General features: G+C 43.6%; 1 protein-coding gene across 2 annotated transcripts in view; it reads left to right on the top strand.

Moving 5' to 3' along the window:
* The window catches only part of renbp (renin binding protein), a 49,321-nt gene that overhangs the window by 22,153 nt on the left and 8,561 nt on the right, over positions 1-18,607 (top strand). For both annotated transcript variants that reach the window (XM_079744592.1, XM_079744593.1), the window contains exon 7: positions 8,961-9,042. In XM_079744592.1, coding sequence (XP_079600718.1) covers positions 8,961-9,042 — 82 coding nt within the window. The remainder of the gene's footprint in view (positions 1-8,960; positions 9,043-18,607) is intronic.

The raw sequence follows: 18,607 nt of genomic DNA, 5'->3' as shown, positions 1-18,607 counted from the left end.
TCTGTTTTTTTTATGATCTTTATTCATTCATGGTGCCGCGGCCCAACTGACGGGGATATTCTCTGATATTATGTATCTTAAAGACTGCGTCGGGTTCTCCGACCTTCTGGTACTTCAGCAACAAGTAAAGACTTGTAGTGGGGATTATCTTGGCCATGGTGAAGAAGTAATTGGGGGAAAGGAACTTTGGCATTGACTCTCTAAAGTCCAGATTGAAACACAACATGGAGGAGAAAGGGACTTTTGCTGTATGCGGACTCCCGGTGGAGCCGCATACGACAGAGATGTCAGAACAATGGAGCATCGGAGAAATGACATGGACCCGAAGTGAACTGACAGCTGTCTACTGAAAACATCTTTCTCGAATGCCGCCTGAGTTTGTTGTTGTTAGTGATGTAAAGAGGTCAACCGGTGGCTCTATTACCACTAGTTAAAATGGGTACAGCGCCACCTATCATACTGGGTTATGAAATGCTTCGGCCAATTAATTGATTTTCTCACCGCCATGTATTACTCTGACAATTGCAGTTGTCCGATTGAGGAGCATAGTCGAACTATGGCTTTAATCTGATCAAGTTGTGCATGTAAACTTACTGAGAGATTGGTGGATATTGCAATGTCTTTAAAAGCTGTCAACTGATTTGGCAACTACTGGAGGGGCCGAACAGAAAGTGTTCAGCCTGATGATGTATCCTCAAACTCCTTACTTACACAAAATGGTGTCCACCAGGGGCCCATTTTATTTACTAAATATATAAATGACTTGTGTCAAAATGTGACAAAAGCAAAGTGTCATTTTTATGTGGATGACACCATTTTGTATTTCTCTACCTCATCCTTAGCAAGTGCCACAGAAGAACTGCAATCTGCTTTCAACACTTTTCCGGAGAATCTCCACAAATTGAGACTTATACTATACTCTGAAAAAACTAAAATTATGTGCTCGTCAAAATGAAGTAAGGAACACTAACTGTTTGTCAGATTGTTACACTAGATAAGAATTATTGAACGAGTTCCAGTCTAAAAATATTTTGTGTCTTACAGTGTGAAACAAAAAACATAGAACAAATGCTGTTCCCCTTTTAGTGTAAGAAAAATACTTATCCAAGCAACATTTCTGTCTTAACTGGATTATGGTGATATTTATACATGCATGCCAATCATCTTTGAAAATGCTGGATTCAGTATACCATGCAGCACTAAGATTTGTAACTAATTCTGTTTTTCGTACTCATCACTGTAGCTTGTATGAATGTGTTGGTTGTCCTTCTTTGCAAAATTGTAGGTTGGAACATTATATAATTTTCTTTATACCGCAACATTGGGCGAATTGCCGGCTTACATATGTTCTCTTTTGTTCATATGGGTAAATCATGTATGACATTCCCCGATCACGAACATTCTTCGGTGAGAGTGCCTTTAAAGGTCCCATGGCATGAAAATCACTTTATGAGGTTTTCTTACATTAATATGAGTTTCCCTAGCCTGCCTATGGTCCCCCAGTAGCTAGAAATGGCGTTAGGTGCACTAGGTACCCTGCTCCACCTTTGAAAAAACAAAGCTCAGACGCGCCGATTTGCAATTTTCGCAGATTTAAAAATGTTACCTCCCCTTTTCCCACCAAGAGAATTTGGCCCGCAAATGAGACAATGAGCTCTGACTGTGCGAGGGCCACAGGTGTGTGTGTGTGTGTGTGTTTGTGAATACACACACTGTACCGCAAGTGTTGTACACTTCTTTGTTATTTGGATAACCGTTCTGCTGTTGGTGTTATGGCGCATAACACGTCAGGTTCTCTGACGGACTCGTAGTGGAGGTTATCTCAGCCATGGTTGAGAAGGAATTGGGGGAAAGGAACCTTGGCTTTGACTGCCTGAAGTACATAAAGCGCGACATGGTGGAGAAAGGGATTGTTGCCCGCGAGCCCCCGTCGGGGCTTATTTTCCCGATAATGACCAGCGTTCTATACATAATCCCTTACTTATTACACGGCTCTTCTCAATGCTGTAGACTGCTCCATTCTCTTGCATGGGCCTTCCCAACGTTCAGCTGTCAATTATTTTTTGTTTATTACGCGGCTCTTCTCAATGCAGTGGAATGCTTGCGTCCAGCATATTTGACCGCTGTCAAGGAAAGTGGATTCTTTCATCTGTATCACTCCGCAGTCCGGTAACTTATCAACCCCAGCGTGTTCCGTTGCTAAGCAATGTCAACGACTTTGGCGAACCATTTCTCTGCTGATCAACGCTACGAATGATAACTAATACATTGGAAACAGACACACTGTGTGAAGTTATTTTTTCGTTTTGGCAAGTAGCCATTACTCATAATACCAATACTCTTTGGCTGGGATGATGAGGCATCAGACAATCAAGTCATTTTAGCCTGAATACGTAGGTAAAAAGCACCAGAGCAGGTTGCTAGTACCATGAACAGTATCAGAACGATAACCTGTTGAACTGTTACTACTATGTAGGCTACACAACGGGATGCATCTGCAGACCACTGCCACATAAATAAAGGTAAGACGCGATATTTATTGCTTAATATTTGCTGGTGCTGTGGCGAGGTCTTTTGTGTTTTTTGCACTCAACTGGTCGGCTGTTTTAACTTGCAATTGATAGTCGGTGAAGTCAGTCTCTTGTTGACACAAAGTGACTTTTGGTCATTCTTGCTTTGCTTGAATTCTGGAATAAGCACTACAAAAGACGACTTTTGTAGTGCTGTGTGTAGCCACACGTTTGCCCCTTCTGAACTTAAACACGCAGTTAATTTCCTTTCCTAGCTCCTCTTGTTTATGTTGGTAGCTTAGCCATGTCATGTCACATAGTCAACATTGGATACATGGAGCAGAACATAGTGGGTCATATGTCCGATGCTTTTTGGAAACGGTTTCTTCATAAAACGTGCCAGACAGATTTTGTATACTAGTAATTAGCTACGTGGGTATGCCGTCTTTCAGAACCTTTCATTACCTGCACTAAAGAGAGAAAAAAGAGTGCATCCTCATTGTACCTAGCACTTCTGAAAATGCACTTCCGAATGCGTCTCTGTCCCCAGCACATTTCAAACCAAACTGACGCCCATGGAACCAGCCATGCCCTAGTGCAGTGGTTCCCAACATGGGGGGCGCCAGAGAGCCAAGGGGGGGCATGAAACCTCTGACGGCTAGAGGCAAATTTACGTCCGAGCAGTGCCGCAATTTCAGAATGTAGCAAATGCAGCAGCAGTGCGCCCGTGCCCGACTTTATAACAGCTCATCCGAGCTTGAAAGAACTATTTTAGATCTCACGGGCCCCGCGATTGAAAATAGACCTGTCGCTAAATCACTCCCCCCGTCGTTACCATGACAAACTCGGACAAACAAACCAGACTCAATAACAAAAACATGGAAAAATGTCAGGTGACAGTATATCAAAGCAGGTTTTGGAGAGGTTTTGCGCGAAAAAGGATTTAATTTCTTCCAGGATGAATCGAAAGGGAATACATTACGCTATGGAGGGGTATAATCAAAACTTAAAAATACATACAGAAGGTAACAAGCTTAAATTCAGTTGGTATTCTGGCCACATTACACACTTTCTCTTGTCCCATTGTGGCTTGGGAAAAGGGATGAAACATACCCCATTCTGCAGCCTCTCTCACCAATTCGCAAATGCATTATTGCCATTCAGCGCGCTTGTCGCCATCAAAACAAAAGCACGCAACAGACTGGAGGTGCACAACGACTTAAGACTGGCTCTCACTCATATTACACCTGACATTCCAGCCCTGGCTGTAGGAATGCAAGCCCAAGGTTCACATTAATGAATGTAGGCCTATTAATGCAATGCACTGTAAGCTACGAAAATAATGCATTCATTAAATAAAGGCACAAAAAATAGAAATGTATGGTTATGGGGGGGGGGGGGGGGGGGGGGTGAAGTGAATTAGGGGGGCCCTGGAGAAAAAAGGTTGGGAACCACTGCCCTAGTGCATGATGTGCCTGATGCAGAAATATTCTCGTTTTTGTTAGCATTGTAGCATCATAAGCGAGAGGTCTTTCTACACATCCCTCTGCGACTTTCAGTGATAAAAAGTCAACACAGTGCCTAAAAACCATCAACGTCATTCATGTTAAAGGGATACTTCACCGATTCAGAACCGGCGTTCTATCATTACAAAATTGCTATTGTAATATATAAAAAAAGTTATTTTTTCTTTTTTTTTTTTGACGTCATCTCAGTAAAACTTTGCTTGCCTGTTAGAGGGGCAGAGAACTACAAAACACTGTTTCCGCTAATTTGTGAGCCCACCAATAAGGAATAAGGGGGGGCGGGAGCTCGCGTACGAGATGTAAACACAATGTCCTCCATGTTTCTTCACCGCTTAGCTAGAGAACAAATTTGCAATGTGAAACAGCCGAAGTGGATTTTGAAAATCCATTGTTAGATTTGGACATTCAGGGCTATTTGTACGAGCCAGAATACAGCCAGGAAGAATCAACACAAATAGAGGTGGAGGCTGCTGCAGCTGAACAAGCCTTGCCTGTTGCCGAGGACGAGGAGCCGCCGGAGCGCGCCGGTTTGCTCTGTTCGCCTATAGACACTTCAGCAATGCCAGTTTCTTCTAGAAAAATGGCTGAATCTGGTGAGGACGGGGCCGTGTGTAACCTCTCAACCAGGTTTACGCCTTATCTGGACAGTTTGGTATTGGATACATATTTCCGGACCCAGAAAGTGAACTGGAAACGCCAGCCAATGCCCGCCGGGACAAACAGACGTCTGACCATAGAGTTAGCGTTTGTTTTTTTCACTAACACATTGCCTACAATAGTTTTGAGTCCCGGGGAATGTGACAATGTAGTTATCTGAAAGTAGCCGATCTTATTGGCAGAGCATAGGCTACGTTACATTAGCTTGAAGTCTGTGTAATGCTGTATAGGCTATTCAAATTCATGTTGGTTGTTGTGATTTGTTTACTAACCCAAGTGCTGTTATACTAAAGTAGGCCTACTGTATAAGATAAACACTTATTTCAACCGGGGAGAAAAGGTTGAGTACAAATACCTGATATGCTTAGCAAGGGCGTAGGAACCGGGGGGGACGGAGGGGACGTGTCCCCTCCAATATTGGAGACAGGCGCATTTGTCCCACCTAAAAGTTATACCAGGTGGAGAAAAATATTTTATTTTATTTTGAAAGCGCAACACAGCGTCTTGTCACCGCTTCTTATTCTAAAAAACTGGATGATTGAGCGTGCAATTAAAGAATTGATTTGATATTTATCAGTTCATTACTGCCATTTAAAATGTGTACAATTACAAATGTATCTTTTTAGTAGAATAAAATATATTTGTGATTTTTTTCAGTGTAGTTAATTTATGACATATTTCTGTATTTCAAACCATTAACAGATCTGTCAGGTTTCCGATGTGTGTCCCCCCCAATGTTAAACTCATTCCTACGCACCTGATGCTTAATTAGCAATTGTTTTTATGCTGTACAGTAATATACAAATGATGCGTTTGAAAAAACGAGAGCAGAAGTCTAAACTAGTCAACATATCACCGGGATATGTTTACACAAAGTTTGCTTGCGCTACCACTCTACTCACTTCACTAGTATAATGGGTCCTTCCCCCTCCAAACGGAAACAGGCGGGTGGTGCAGCGAGCGCAATGCACTGTGGGAGTTGGAGGATTTCTTACTTTTGAGCCAGAGAGACACTTTCTGCCTTTTCTCATGCTAGGATGAACCGATTTCAATTTTTTTCGCACATTTATAATACATAGAATTATTTACTTCATATAACCTTCAAATCTCCACCAGTGAAGTATCCCTTTAAGTAAAAGGAAAAACCTCAGACACGAGAAGTTAACGGAGCCGTGCACTGAGCCCTCTTGGATGCTGGGCCGAATCAACAATTGTTTCACTACGACTCTTTTCAGCTGCCCACCCCCCCTTGTCCTGCAAAAAAACAATAAATGAAACGGCTAATAAAATGTTTGAGGTGGCGTTTTGAAAAGAGAAAGTAAGTGTGCGCTGTTCCTGGGAGCTTGAGCAGAACCAAGCCCCCAGAAGCAGTGCATACTTCCGCAATCCACAAGTGCTCAGCGGCCAAGCCTGGTATTGCAGCTGTTTAAGCTGGCTGTGGACGGGTCCCTTGATTCAAGGGGCCCAGAAGTAGATATCTCCGTTCACTCCAGTACAAGTGGGGAACAGGAATGTGTTCCCGCAAAAAATGTCTGGGTATCAATCAAAGGCTCATAATTATCTTTATACCATGTACTAATACTATTTTAGTTTTCTCTTTTCAAAATGCAACCTCAAGCGTTTTATTAGCCGTTTTATTTATTTATTTTCTGCAGGAGAAGGAGTGGTGGGCAGCTGAAAGGAGTTGTAGTGAAACAATCGTTGATTCGGCCCAGCATCCGAGAGGGCTCAGTGCCCTCCGTTAACTTCTTGTGTCCGAGGTATTTCCTTTTGCTAAACATGAATGACGTTGATGGTTTTTAGGCACTTTGTTGACTTTTTATCACTTAAAGTCACCAAGGGATGTGCAGACAGACCTCTCGCTTATGATGCTACAATGCTAATAATGCTACGCAACCAGAATATTTCTGCATCCGGCACGTCATGCACTAGGGCGTAGCTGGCTCTCATGATGCGGCAGCAAATCTCTCCTTGATGTTGCCCTGCGCCATTGAGCAGTTTTCATAGGAATAAATAGGCGCAATTTTTTAATCTGCTGGCCTTTCTTTAATTGGTCAATGAGCAGAACACTGCGTGAGCTTCATCACAGCCTGCTAGACAGCTTTTTGAAAATCCTCGGGTGTATGACACCCCCCCCTTTGTAGAAGCCTGTTTAATTATTAAATTTGGTTGATTTAATGCCAATTTGTCTGAATTTGATCGCCGACTAAAAATAACTTCTTTCAAAGACACAACAGAATTGCACTGTACTGCGATCTGGAAAGTAGCATGTGACTTGATCGAAGATGCCCCCTCCCTCTCTTTGCTCAGTGACATATGCGCAAGCGTGTTTGGACGAGCCCTCCCGGAACCCATAGAGAAAAAAATAAAAATAAACACAAAAGCACATCACAAAACAGCATTAGAGACTCAAACCGGAAAAGGTAGGTACGCATTGATGCCTCGTCCTGTTTAGAACCGTTTGTCAGTCTACCACTAACAGCAGTAATTGCTTTCGCAGCGCTTTCACTCTGTGTTTGTAGCAACTACATATGTTAGTGTTAGTGTTTGATATATCATATAAAGCAGCAGAACGTATAATGTACATCGAATGTAACAATCACAAAAAAGTGATTCAGGAACCCATCCTGATGAGGAGGCTGCTGTTTTTCCCCAAACGAGCAATGTTAGCCTTCTTAGCCATCTTAGCTTCGAAGAAACGACAACAAAAATAAGATATGTAAGTGATTATACTAACTATTGGCTACCTTTTGTATTTCTTGGCAGAAAAGGTTTTCCACTGAAGTTATTTCAAGTAAATATAGAGGCAAATACCCTTTTGGCTTGCATTATGGAATGGTCAAAATGAGGATAGCAGGGCCTTTATTTAGCCAGGTCTCCATTAGAAACATATTCATGTTTCATTCATGAGTTCATTACAGTCCCGTTCCCTTTGAAGACATCGTTTTCCTAATGTCTTTGATTGTGTCTCTGATTTAGTATGCTTAAGTATCACGTTCACAAGGAGGTAATTAACTTCAGTGATGAAGTTGCCAGTTTATTGGGGACAGGCCTCAAATTCATTACCTATCCCATTTTGTGCCTCTTGTGGAAAGGCCTATTTCTTTGTTGTTCCACCCTCCTCCATCCAGTTAGGACAATATCTGTACTCCACCATATAAAGACCTATGAGCAACTAATTGATTGTCCTGGGCCATCATACATCCAGCCTACTGTGCCATGGCTTCTTCCCATCTCCACTGCTCTGTGTCTTGAAGCAACTCCAACACAGCCTCATGTAAGACATCTAACCTGGACACAAGGAGCACCGTGACCTGGTGGAGAGGTGTCAGTCAGTTAGCTGCTAATGCTGTAACTAGTTCATTCAAATAATGAGTGGAGAGAAGAGAGAAGAATGATTCTGATGTCATGGAGGGTACAAGTGTTTTTTAAATGATTAGGGGTGCAACGGATCACAAAACTCACGGTTCGGATCGTGTCACGGTTTTTGAGTCACGGGTCGGATCATTTTCGGATCAACAACAACAAAAAAGATAAGACAAATGTGACTTCAATTAAAATCTTCAAATGTGTAAAAACAAAATAAAGTGAAAAAATAGGTAATAATCCTGCTTCCTTTAAGCATAGTCAATATTTAAAAAAATGCAATCTGAGGCATTATTCCTTCTTTTTAACATGGATAGTAAATAATCCCTTACCCTGGATTTACAACTTTAATTTCAGGATGTTGCCTGGGGAGAGTTTAGAGTCTACACTCTCCCAGGCAATGCAGACATCCTCATCTTCTTTTTTTTCATAAAGTATGGTAGCGAAATACAGTTTCTGTTGTGTTTTATTTGGCATTTTGTAAATCCATTGATTTCTGTTGGAAGACTCATTCCTCATTGCAAGGGGGGTTGGTTGTTGTGTTTTCGCTCAGTTCTAGCCCTACTGTTGATAAGAGAACCGAGCGAAAAGACTACAACCAAACAAAAATTTCCGCTTCCGGTTTCCGTTTCAATGGGATTTACAGAACGCCAAATAAAACACGACAGAAACTGTATTTCGCTACGATACTTCATGATGTTGTAAATACCGAAATTTTCCTTTAAACATGCGCTGATCACGTGAACGCACAACTTTTTTTTTTATCAGCCGATCCGCGGTTCACTTGCATCCCGAACCGTGAGGGTTGATCCGTACGGATCATTGGTAACCTGTGAACCGTTGCACCACTATAAATGATACACAAAGTGAGTATAAACGTCCCTTTCTTCTTCTGGTACAGAGAGGTGGCATGGCTATCTTGGAGAATGTTTCTTTGGAGGGAGCTGAACTAAATGGTTGCCAGGGACGACTGCAGAACCCAGGTAACATTTTCATCTCAAGTACCATGAACACTTCAAAACTTCTATGCCAGGATCTATGAATATGCTAATATGGCATCCCCCTAGAGGTTACTATTTAGGTTAAAGACAAGACAACAGAACAGAACAACCCAATGCATCTGAGTACAGATGCATAAGTCCTGTCTTTGCATTACTACACAGATTGTATTGAGTTAAAAAGTTGTCAAAATGTTTGCTGATGGTCAGGACCCTAAGCTTTTCGAACAAATGGCAAATGGCCAATTATGTTCACATCCCTAACTGAGATGATAATTTTACTCTGAATGATTTAGATAATCAGTCAGGAATGGTGGAAATGCGGTTATTTTGAATTGGTATCATTGTTCGCAACAAGGAAGTCTTGTGAGTTTCCTTCCTTTCCTTATGAAACTCATAAGGAAAGGAAGGATCTTCTAAATGAAGAGCAGTTTGTGAGCCGAAAGAGCCGGCTCTTCGTTGTGACGTCAATCAAGTCAATACAATTACTTATAAATAATAATTTAACCAGAAGGGTTTACTCAGATCTAAAAAGCCACGTAAAAAAAAAGAATCAAATAGTTTTGTTCTATCCATTATATGACAGATTTTGATTGTAGTGTTCACAATCTTTATTAGTTAGTAGTACTGTTCCGGTTTACAGTGTAGTTAGGATGAATATAAGTAATTTTCCCCACATTTCCATCTTTTATCACATTGCTGCATAACCGTGATTTAAACCTGAAATGCTTGGCACATAAAATGACCCAGTATTCAAGCTGGATCCATAGTTTTGCAGAGTTTATAGTGCAACAAATTTTATTTGATGACAAGCATTCTCTGCAAAACAGACACACTGTATCGTCCACGTTCTCCCATTCATTTGAAGGTCGATAATATTCCTTTTATTTATTTATTTTGAGCTCCACATCATGGCCCACGTTTAAGATGCAGCTTAAACTGTGCAGTGTGAGTTACAGATGCATCACCTTACTGGTCAAAGGTTTGCATGGCTCAACGTTTAACGATTCATACTTCATTCATTCAACAATTCCAAAAATGGGGAAAGATCCAATGCAAATCCTCAGTTTGTTTTTTAAACAATGGTTAAGGTGTTCAAGGGACTCTCCACCTGCTCGGATAGGTTTTATTTACTCCGAAGCATTGGTTCTAAAACTGTGTTGTGCGCTATTTAGTGGTACGCAGAGGAATCTCTGTGCATTTAAAAACGTCAAAATACGAGTACAAATTGAAATACATTAATCATGAGGTAATTCAAATGGGGTTTAAAATAAGTTTTGCCGTTCCTTTTATATTTTTGTTTCAATATCATCCTGTTTCGTAGACTGGTTGTAGCATGCGCAAACGTCCACGATTACAAGCTAAACTGATGGGCAAGATATAAGAGCTACAATTATGAATGGTTAAAAAACACTGCGATGGAGGCTCCAAACAGGAACTATCTGAAAGAGAAGTGCGGACAGGAGAAGAATATTTCGAGCAGAACTGTAAAAAAGTGGTGATGTTCTCAGCATTGAATCGATGGTTACGTGTATAACCACGGTTCTATGAATTTCGGATGACCGCCAGAGACAGTGCTTTCAGCACCTCAATATCCATCAAATGCACGTGCAAGTCGAGTGGTTACACAGTGTTCCAATTTTTTATGCAAATTATATTTTCCTCAGATTTTCCTAAATAGCCTGTGCAAATGACAGCCAGTATAATTTTCAACTCATCAACTGATTATGATTCAAATTTTATTGAACAAACCTCCCAATGACAACAGTATTTTTTGCAAAAATAAAAAACTCAGAATGCACTGTTCCAAATTATTATCCACAACAGATTTTCAAAACTGTAAATTGTAAAGAACTAAAAATGGTCAATGTTGAATTTGTAGCATTAGGAGTTCATATTTACTGAAATCAAAAGATATTTCAATCGAAAGCATCTTAACAGGCCAAGTTACATGTTAACATAGGACCTCTTCTTTGATAGCACCTTCTTGTGAGTGCTTGGAGAGTTTCTGCTTGAATATCTTTGCAGGATGTCAGAATAGCCTCTCAGAGCTGCTGTTTTGATGTGATAGGGTTGAGGTCAGGGGAACATGGGGGCCCACCATGAGTTTCTCTCCTTTTATGCCCATAGCAGCCAATGACACAGAGGTATTCTTTGCAGCATGAGATGGTGCGAGGTTCGTGGCCACATTGACCCTATAAAAAAGGTAAGACCTCCCCTGGAAGGCGAAGCAGAGGAATTGCCTGTGGTGAGGTGCAATTGGGATTTGAAAATATGCATCTTTCAGGGCTATGGTTGCAAACCAGACGTCTTGCTTGACGCTTTGTGATAACTCTGCTGTATGCAGTATATGAAATTTTAATACCTTTAGGTGGCTGTTCAAGGCCTTAGACCCAGAATGGGGCGAAGTCCAACCCCCTTCTTTGGAATTGAAAAATATGTGGAATAGAACTCACTGTTTTGTGATGGTGGTCCTACTTGCTCGATGGCCCCCTTTTTCAGAAGGGCCCGGACCTCACAGCTGTGCGCTGAGGCCTGCGAAAGGTTCGGTTGACGGCTGGGTGGCAAAACCGCTTAGGCCTTGATGACACTTGTGCAAAGGGCCGCGATGTTGGCTGAACAGTACTAGCTGCCGTAGTGGGCCTCTGCCCCCGAATAGATGTGCGGCGCAGGCTAGCAAATCACTGCCTGGTTCGCGTTACCTCTAGGCTGCGTTCCAGTGTTTGCTGTGCGGCAGGCCGAAAGAGTTGTCCTGGAACCACTGTGAGGGAATGAAGGGCTTTCCTGCAGGGCTCAGACAGTGGTGACTGGTGACAAATCTGTTGCTGTGCCAGGGTCAGGGACGACATTAGTCTCCCTAGCTCTCTTCTCATGAAGGCAAATGCCTTGATTCAGGCCTCACTCAGGGTTTCTGCAGACTGGTCTGCTCCCAAGGACTGGAAGGTCTGTGATAGGGACAGAATGAGGTGGGAAATTGAGTTGCCTATGCGTGCAACCCACACCGCCAAGCTTTTCCCAATTAGCTTGTCAGTCAGGCGACACTGTGGCCAAGGACAACGTGCGTCTGGCCTTAATGCCTCATCAGGTGAAAGAATAAGGGCAGCAAGTGCAGGCTCTATATGCGGCATGCGGTCCAGACCATGATGACCATCTCTGTAACTCCTCAATAAAGGGAGCTGATGGAGGAATGCTGAAAGACTGTAGAAGGGGCCTGCTTGAAAAAGGCACCTGCTTGAAAAAGGCGCTTTACATACTGACCTGCGCTGGTGCTGCATCTAAGCCCAGGTGTGCCAGTGCCATTCTTACAGCGGGTTTGATCGTTGATGTTTGGCTAGCAACTGAGCCCTTCAGTGAACTGCGTCCTTAAGTATCCTGGGTGAAGGAGTCATAAGACTCCACATCCCTGTGATCGTCAGCCCACTCATCAACCGTCGCTAGGCTCTCTGAGGCCCTGATAGAAAGCACATCTTCCACTCTGGCATCCACTGCAGGGGACAGTACAGGGGGCTGCTCTGATGAAGATCGTGAAGTGGCTGCTGCCTGATCTTCAGCAGGCTGTGCTCCCGGCCTTTGTAAGTAAAGCAGCATTGCCTTAATTCGAGCAAACTCTAAAGCTAGGGTGTCTACCTTCTGGTTCAAAGGATCTGGCCTTGGGAGTTTAAGCCTCTTCTTAGTGGAGACCTCCCGTGTGTCTGCTCTGCGTTTCCGCGCTTTCGGGGCTCTTTTTGGGCTCAACATACCCTCTAGTTAGGCTAGCCTAGCAGCCTGTGCGGCAACGTTCAGGCAACTGCAGTTCATTCAAGCCTGTTCAGTCAAACCCTGCCTTAAGTGTTCCATGCCCAGACAGCTTGGACACCTGTCATGGCCATCCTCCGGCTCCAGTGGGGCCCGGCAGTCCACACAAATCATAAACGTGCCTCAAACAATAGATGACTTAAGGCACAGCTTAATGGCTGGCTTATACTACCAAAAAAATTAAATCACAGAGGCCATCAAACCAATTAGGCAAAATAAATATGCGCAAATAAGGAGCGAACAATTGCTCACCGTGCTGCCTAATTTATAGGTATAAGATGAACTGAAAACCAGCTCACTATCCGGGACTCCCTCCAAGAGAGAAAAGAAGAGCGCATTTGAAAACGCGAATGGAAGGCGAAACCACCCAAACGATTCCACATATTATGACAGCTGGAGATAGCTAGTTAATAAAGGAAAATGTACTTACCCGACTTTCAAGTTAGAAAGTCATGTAGACAAATCGCAGTCTTATAAGAGGATCGCTGCGGTTAAAGTAGCATTAATAATTGTTTACTACTTTAAAGGCACCGACAATCCAAAAACCCAGTCACAACTAAATGTGGGGAGTGTGGAGATCAAAATATGACGCAGCTTTTAATTCTTCGCCACCTACAGAGTTTTTTATGTACAATCATTCAGAAAAGCCATGTTATTTCCCATAGACATTTGACCGAGGGAACCGGGGCCTCGGAGACGGGAATTATTTTCAGAGGTCTATGACCTTTCCACAATCGTGCCGTTTCTGTGTCTGTAGCTTTAAATGATGAGGAGGAGAGCAGCGGGTCAAGCTGTAGGGTGTGCCCTGAGCAGCCTGCGGCCATGGTACCATGCGCTATGTATTGCAATGGCCTGGATTCATAATATCATCTGGTGGCCGCACATCTTTTCGCCATGTTCTGTAAATATTCTAGAACACTCCGGGTACTGCGGCGGGAGTCCTCGAGCCGACGTTTTCCGACGTCTCTGGTTCTTCCACTTCCACAACCAATCTGATGTACAGACTGAAGACATGGAGGAGAAAGGCATGGGGGAGAAAGGGATTGTTGCTGTTTGTGGTGTCCCGGTACTTCCACAACAAGACTCGCGGTGTGGGTTGTAGGGTTCTCGTGCAGTGTGTTGTAACTCTAACTAAACACCGAGCTAAACCGTAGCCAATGAAGACAGAGTCGTAGTAAGGTTGACCATTTACTGTCACACTTCCTCATCAACAGACGGTGAAAACTGCAAATAAAATAATAAAAAAGTATTGTCCGTCCATTTATGAATAAACATCATATTGTACATAGTTGTAAATAATAATATTAACTTTTCTAAAAGCTGTAGAACCTTCAGGAGGTTCTACAGCTTTTAAGGGGATGGGGTTGGTTATTGTAATATTCAGATCACGCCAGTAGACTATATCAGTGTTAATGATGACCATAAGCTTGCACGTACTAATTACATCATTACGTTACTTTAAGGGCAAACCGGAAGTGATGTGTTGGGCGCGGTTGGTTGGTATGTTCCCCAGCAATAAAGCAACATAGTGCGAAGCTCCGCTTGATTATTTCTAAAACGATACACATAAATATCACATTGGCGACGAGGATCTAAAAACGAGTACACCGACGTTTCCCCAGTCGGCGTGAAGAAATTGCGTGCGGAAGGAAGTTTGGAGCGACGGAGATTAACCATTTAGTGAGTGTGCTCTTTTGTTAGCAACCGGACTCGCAGCATGATGCTGGCGCAAGGCCCGTCCATAGGCCTACCACCATTTGATACGGAGAGTGAACCCAGCTCTATCTGAGATTCGAGAAAGACACCAAAGCTGTGAACATAACCGAGGACCCAAGATTGAAAGCCCTCCTGTTACATCTGGCCGGCGAAATAGTGCACAACATATATGACACAGTGGTGGCAGAGGGAGACAAGTATGCAGACGAGAAAATAAAACTCAACTAATTCTTCTCGCCCAAAAGGAATGTCCAGTACGAGGTCTACGTGTTAAGGAAAGCTGCACAACAGCCCGGTGAGCATTTAGATGCATATAATACCAGACTTCGCATGCTGGCAAAACACTGCGAGTTTAGTGATGTGGACAATGAAATAAAGTCACAGATCATCCAAAGCTGCACGTCCTCCAGGGTGCGCAAATACGCTTTGAGGGAGGGAAATAAGACATTAAAAGAACTCCTTGAATACGGCAGGACTCTTGAACTACAGTCAAAGGGAATCGAAGAGGGTTCCAATCTCACTGCCGCAGTGAATCGAGTGCATAGACCAGTGGTTCCCAAACTTTTTGTGCCCAAGGCACACCAAAGGACAAATAAAAATTTCAAGGCACACCTATTGTGCAAAATAGCCTTATAACACGTGTTATCACTAATATCATCTGTTTATCTGTTAAGTTTATAATTATTTACTAATGCCAAATAAGATGTGACAAAGACAATATTCTACTCATGAAATATTTATTAACAAAATACTTCACAAAAATATTTAAACTTTATCAAATTGGGCTTAATCAAACACACCCATTTCACCAGACAGGTGAGGCAAAGGAAACAGAAATTCAGCAGAGAACTGTCCATGAGAAAGCTGCATGGTCCTGAATCTGACCCACAAATTATAACTAACATTTAGAATCAGGCTTTTTTTGTAAATATTCTGCCTACTAACAAATCAAATCAGACACATGTGCCTGTCGGGGCGCACAGATTTTTTTAATCCTTGGTGGCACGGAGGAGATGGCCACTCGCAAGTCCTGCTCAACAGAGAGCTGTGACCTGGTCTTGTTCTTCATGTAAACAAGAGTGGAGAACGCCAACTCACACAGGTAGGTGGTGGGGAAATGAAGAAGTTGGTCGATAGCGTGGTGGGAGATGGTTGGATATTCTGATGCACAAACCAACCAAAACTGATCGAGTGTGAGCTCACTAAATTTCAGTTTCAGCGTGCGGTCCGCACGGAGCTCTGCGCTCTCCTCTCTCTCCTTCATAGTGAGCTTCTCGCTTGACTCGGACTACTGGTTGAATGGGTCTCGGATCCAGTCATTGTCCTCGATGTCCGCCACACGTGGAAAATAGCGCTCAAACCTCTCTTTTAAGGTCTGAAGGTGTTCGGCATATATAGCGCGCTCACTGGCTGCCTGTGGCGCAGCTGATGCCAGCGGGAACATGTTCATGGAGCCCTGTTCCAAAGCCTCGCGCCACAGGGTCAGTTTGCCCATAAAGCCCCGAATCTTGTCTGTGGATAATAAAATGTTTTCATTCCTGCCCTGAAGCTTGGCGTTTAACTCGTTGAGATGCACAAATATGTCTGCAAGGTAAGCCAGCCTGGCGCACCAGCTCTCATCCGCGAGCCTGTCCTTATGTGGGACAGCGTGTTCACGTGAAAATTCCAAAAGCTCTTCCCGAAGCTCGTAAAAACGGGATAAGACTTTCCCCCGAGACAACCATCGTACCTCTGTGTGGAGGATCAGGCTTTGGTGGTCGGCTCCCATCTCAGCGCACAGCTGGGAGAAAAGGCGAGATTTCAGGGGCCTTGATTTGATGTAATTCACCATCTGCACAGCCTGATTCAGCACCTCAGTCAACTCCGGGGGCATGGTTTTGGCAACTAATGCCTCTCGGTGCAAAATGCAGTGGTTGGTCACTATCTGTGGATTTTGTGCTTTTACCTTTGCAATAAAGCCTCTCACTCTCCCCGTCATGCATGCCGCACCATCCGTGCACAGACTGACAGACATACTCCAGCACAGATTGTTTTCTTTTAAGTAGTTATCAGTTATCTTGAATATTTCTTCTCCCGTTGTATGGCTTGCCATTTCTTTACAGAAGAAAAAAGTCTCTTTAATAGAGTCACCGTCAACATACCTGACGTTTGCCAGGAGCTGGGCAGCCCCACTTTATGTCGGTCGATTCATCTATTTGAAGAGAAAATCTGCCGCTCGCCTGCAGTTTCTCTGTTAAATGTTGTTCAATGTCTTCTGACATGTCATCTATTCTTCTTTTGATTGTGTTATCAGATGCCGGCACCTTGGATAGCTCATTTGCGGCATCTGGACCCAGCATGACACCTGCAATTATTTTGGAAGCAGGGAGGATGAGTGTCTCCGCTATTGTGTGAGGCTTCTTTTGCTTTGCAATAAGCTCCGCTAGCATGTTAGCACGCTAGCCTCCATTGCCTTTTCAGACACTTTCACACAATCCAACAAACGGTCTTGCTGCCTCTGGTTCAGATCCCGCGCTCTTTTGAAATAGGCCAGGATTCTCTCAGCGTGGAAGGGATGTTTGGTTTCCAAGTGCCTCTTCAGCTTGCTTGGAACCATATTAGCATTAGCTAACTTCTCCCGACTGAGGACGCACTCCGGCTGAGGAATGTTGACATCCCCGGTCCAACTGAAGCCATGAGACAGGTAACTTTCATGATACTGTCGGCTGACAGTTTTTTTCCTCTTTTCTTTCGGTGGGTTGTCGGACTCGGCAGTCTCTGCACTGGTGGTTGGTGGTTTGCTCCGCACGAGAAAGCGCTCCATTTTCCCTCTTGTTTATGTTTTAATGTTGTGTTGACCTACTGCCTTTGATGTGTCACAGTCTAAATTAAATTCCCACCTGCGCAACTGCGCGAACAGCGAAATGTGGGATCCTCTTTGAGGATTTTTCAAATAGTTTTTAGATAAAGAGTTTGCCTCTGTATTATGGAATGAGTGCATTCAAAGTAGTATATAGTAAATTAAAATAATTATTTTTGTCTAGTTGTATACTATATTGCAGTAGGCTATGGTTGTCACAAAATCCCACGGCACACTTGGACTTGCCTCACGGCACACCAGTGTGCCGCGGCACACAGTTTGGGAACCACTGGCATAGACAACCCCAGAAGAAGGCATACCAAAAACGTGCAGTAGGTGGCAGCGACGCACAATGCAGGAACTCCGGGGGTGAGTGGCCACACCAAAATGAATGCCCTGCAGGAGGCAAACAATGTATAGCATGTGGGAAGCAAAATCACTTTGCAAGACAGTGTAGGTCAAAACCACGACACACAGAGCAGCAAAGAGAAACACAGCCATTCAAGAAAGGCTATAGGAAAAAAGTCAACCAGGTAGAAACACAAAGTGAACCAGCTCAGGGCGAGTCGTCCTCAAGCAGTGATGAATCCTATGCGTACACCGTTAAAAGCAATAGTGACTATAAGCGGCCACTGACAAGAATCAAGCTGAATAGACACATGGTATCGGCTCTGATCAACTCCGGCGCTGCAGTAAACATTATCAGTGAGAAGACATGAAGACAAGAACAAAACAGATGGAACGTTCTACGTGACCAAAGGCGATGGCTGCTCCCTACTCAGCTACCAGACAGCTGATGAACTGGGTATGATCAAAATTTTATCTTTCTATCAGCCCTCCCTGCATGAGCCTCACAGTGGCAGAGCTGTTTGTGGCAGAGCCACCCTGAGCTGTTTGATGGCATAGGTAAGCTCAAGGACGTTCAAGTGACATTACATATCAACCCAGACATACAGCCAACGTCCCAGCCGCACCGCAGAGTTCCTTTTCATGTACGTGAGAAAGTTGAAGCTGAGCTATGGAAACTCGAAGCTGAGGACATCATCGAGAAAGTGACAGGCCCAATACCCTGGGTCTCGCCCATCGTAACGCCACCAAAGTCCAAAGATCCAGAGAAGGTGCGCATATGTGTTGACATGCGCCAGGCAAACACAGCCATCCAAAGAGAGCGTCACCTGACTCCTACCATAGAAAACGTCA

Source organism: Pollachius pollachius (genome assembly GCF_949987615.1).
Source record: "Pollachius pollachius genome assembly, chromosome: 10".
Classification (NCBI taxonomy): Eukaryota; Metazoa; Chordata; class Actinopteri; order Gadiformes; family Gadidae; genus Pollachius; species Pollachius pollachius.
This window is presented reverse-complemented; position numbering and strand designations above follow the sequence as displayed.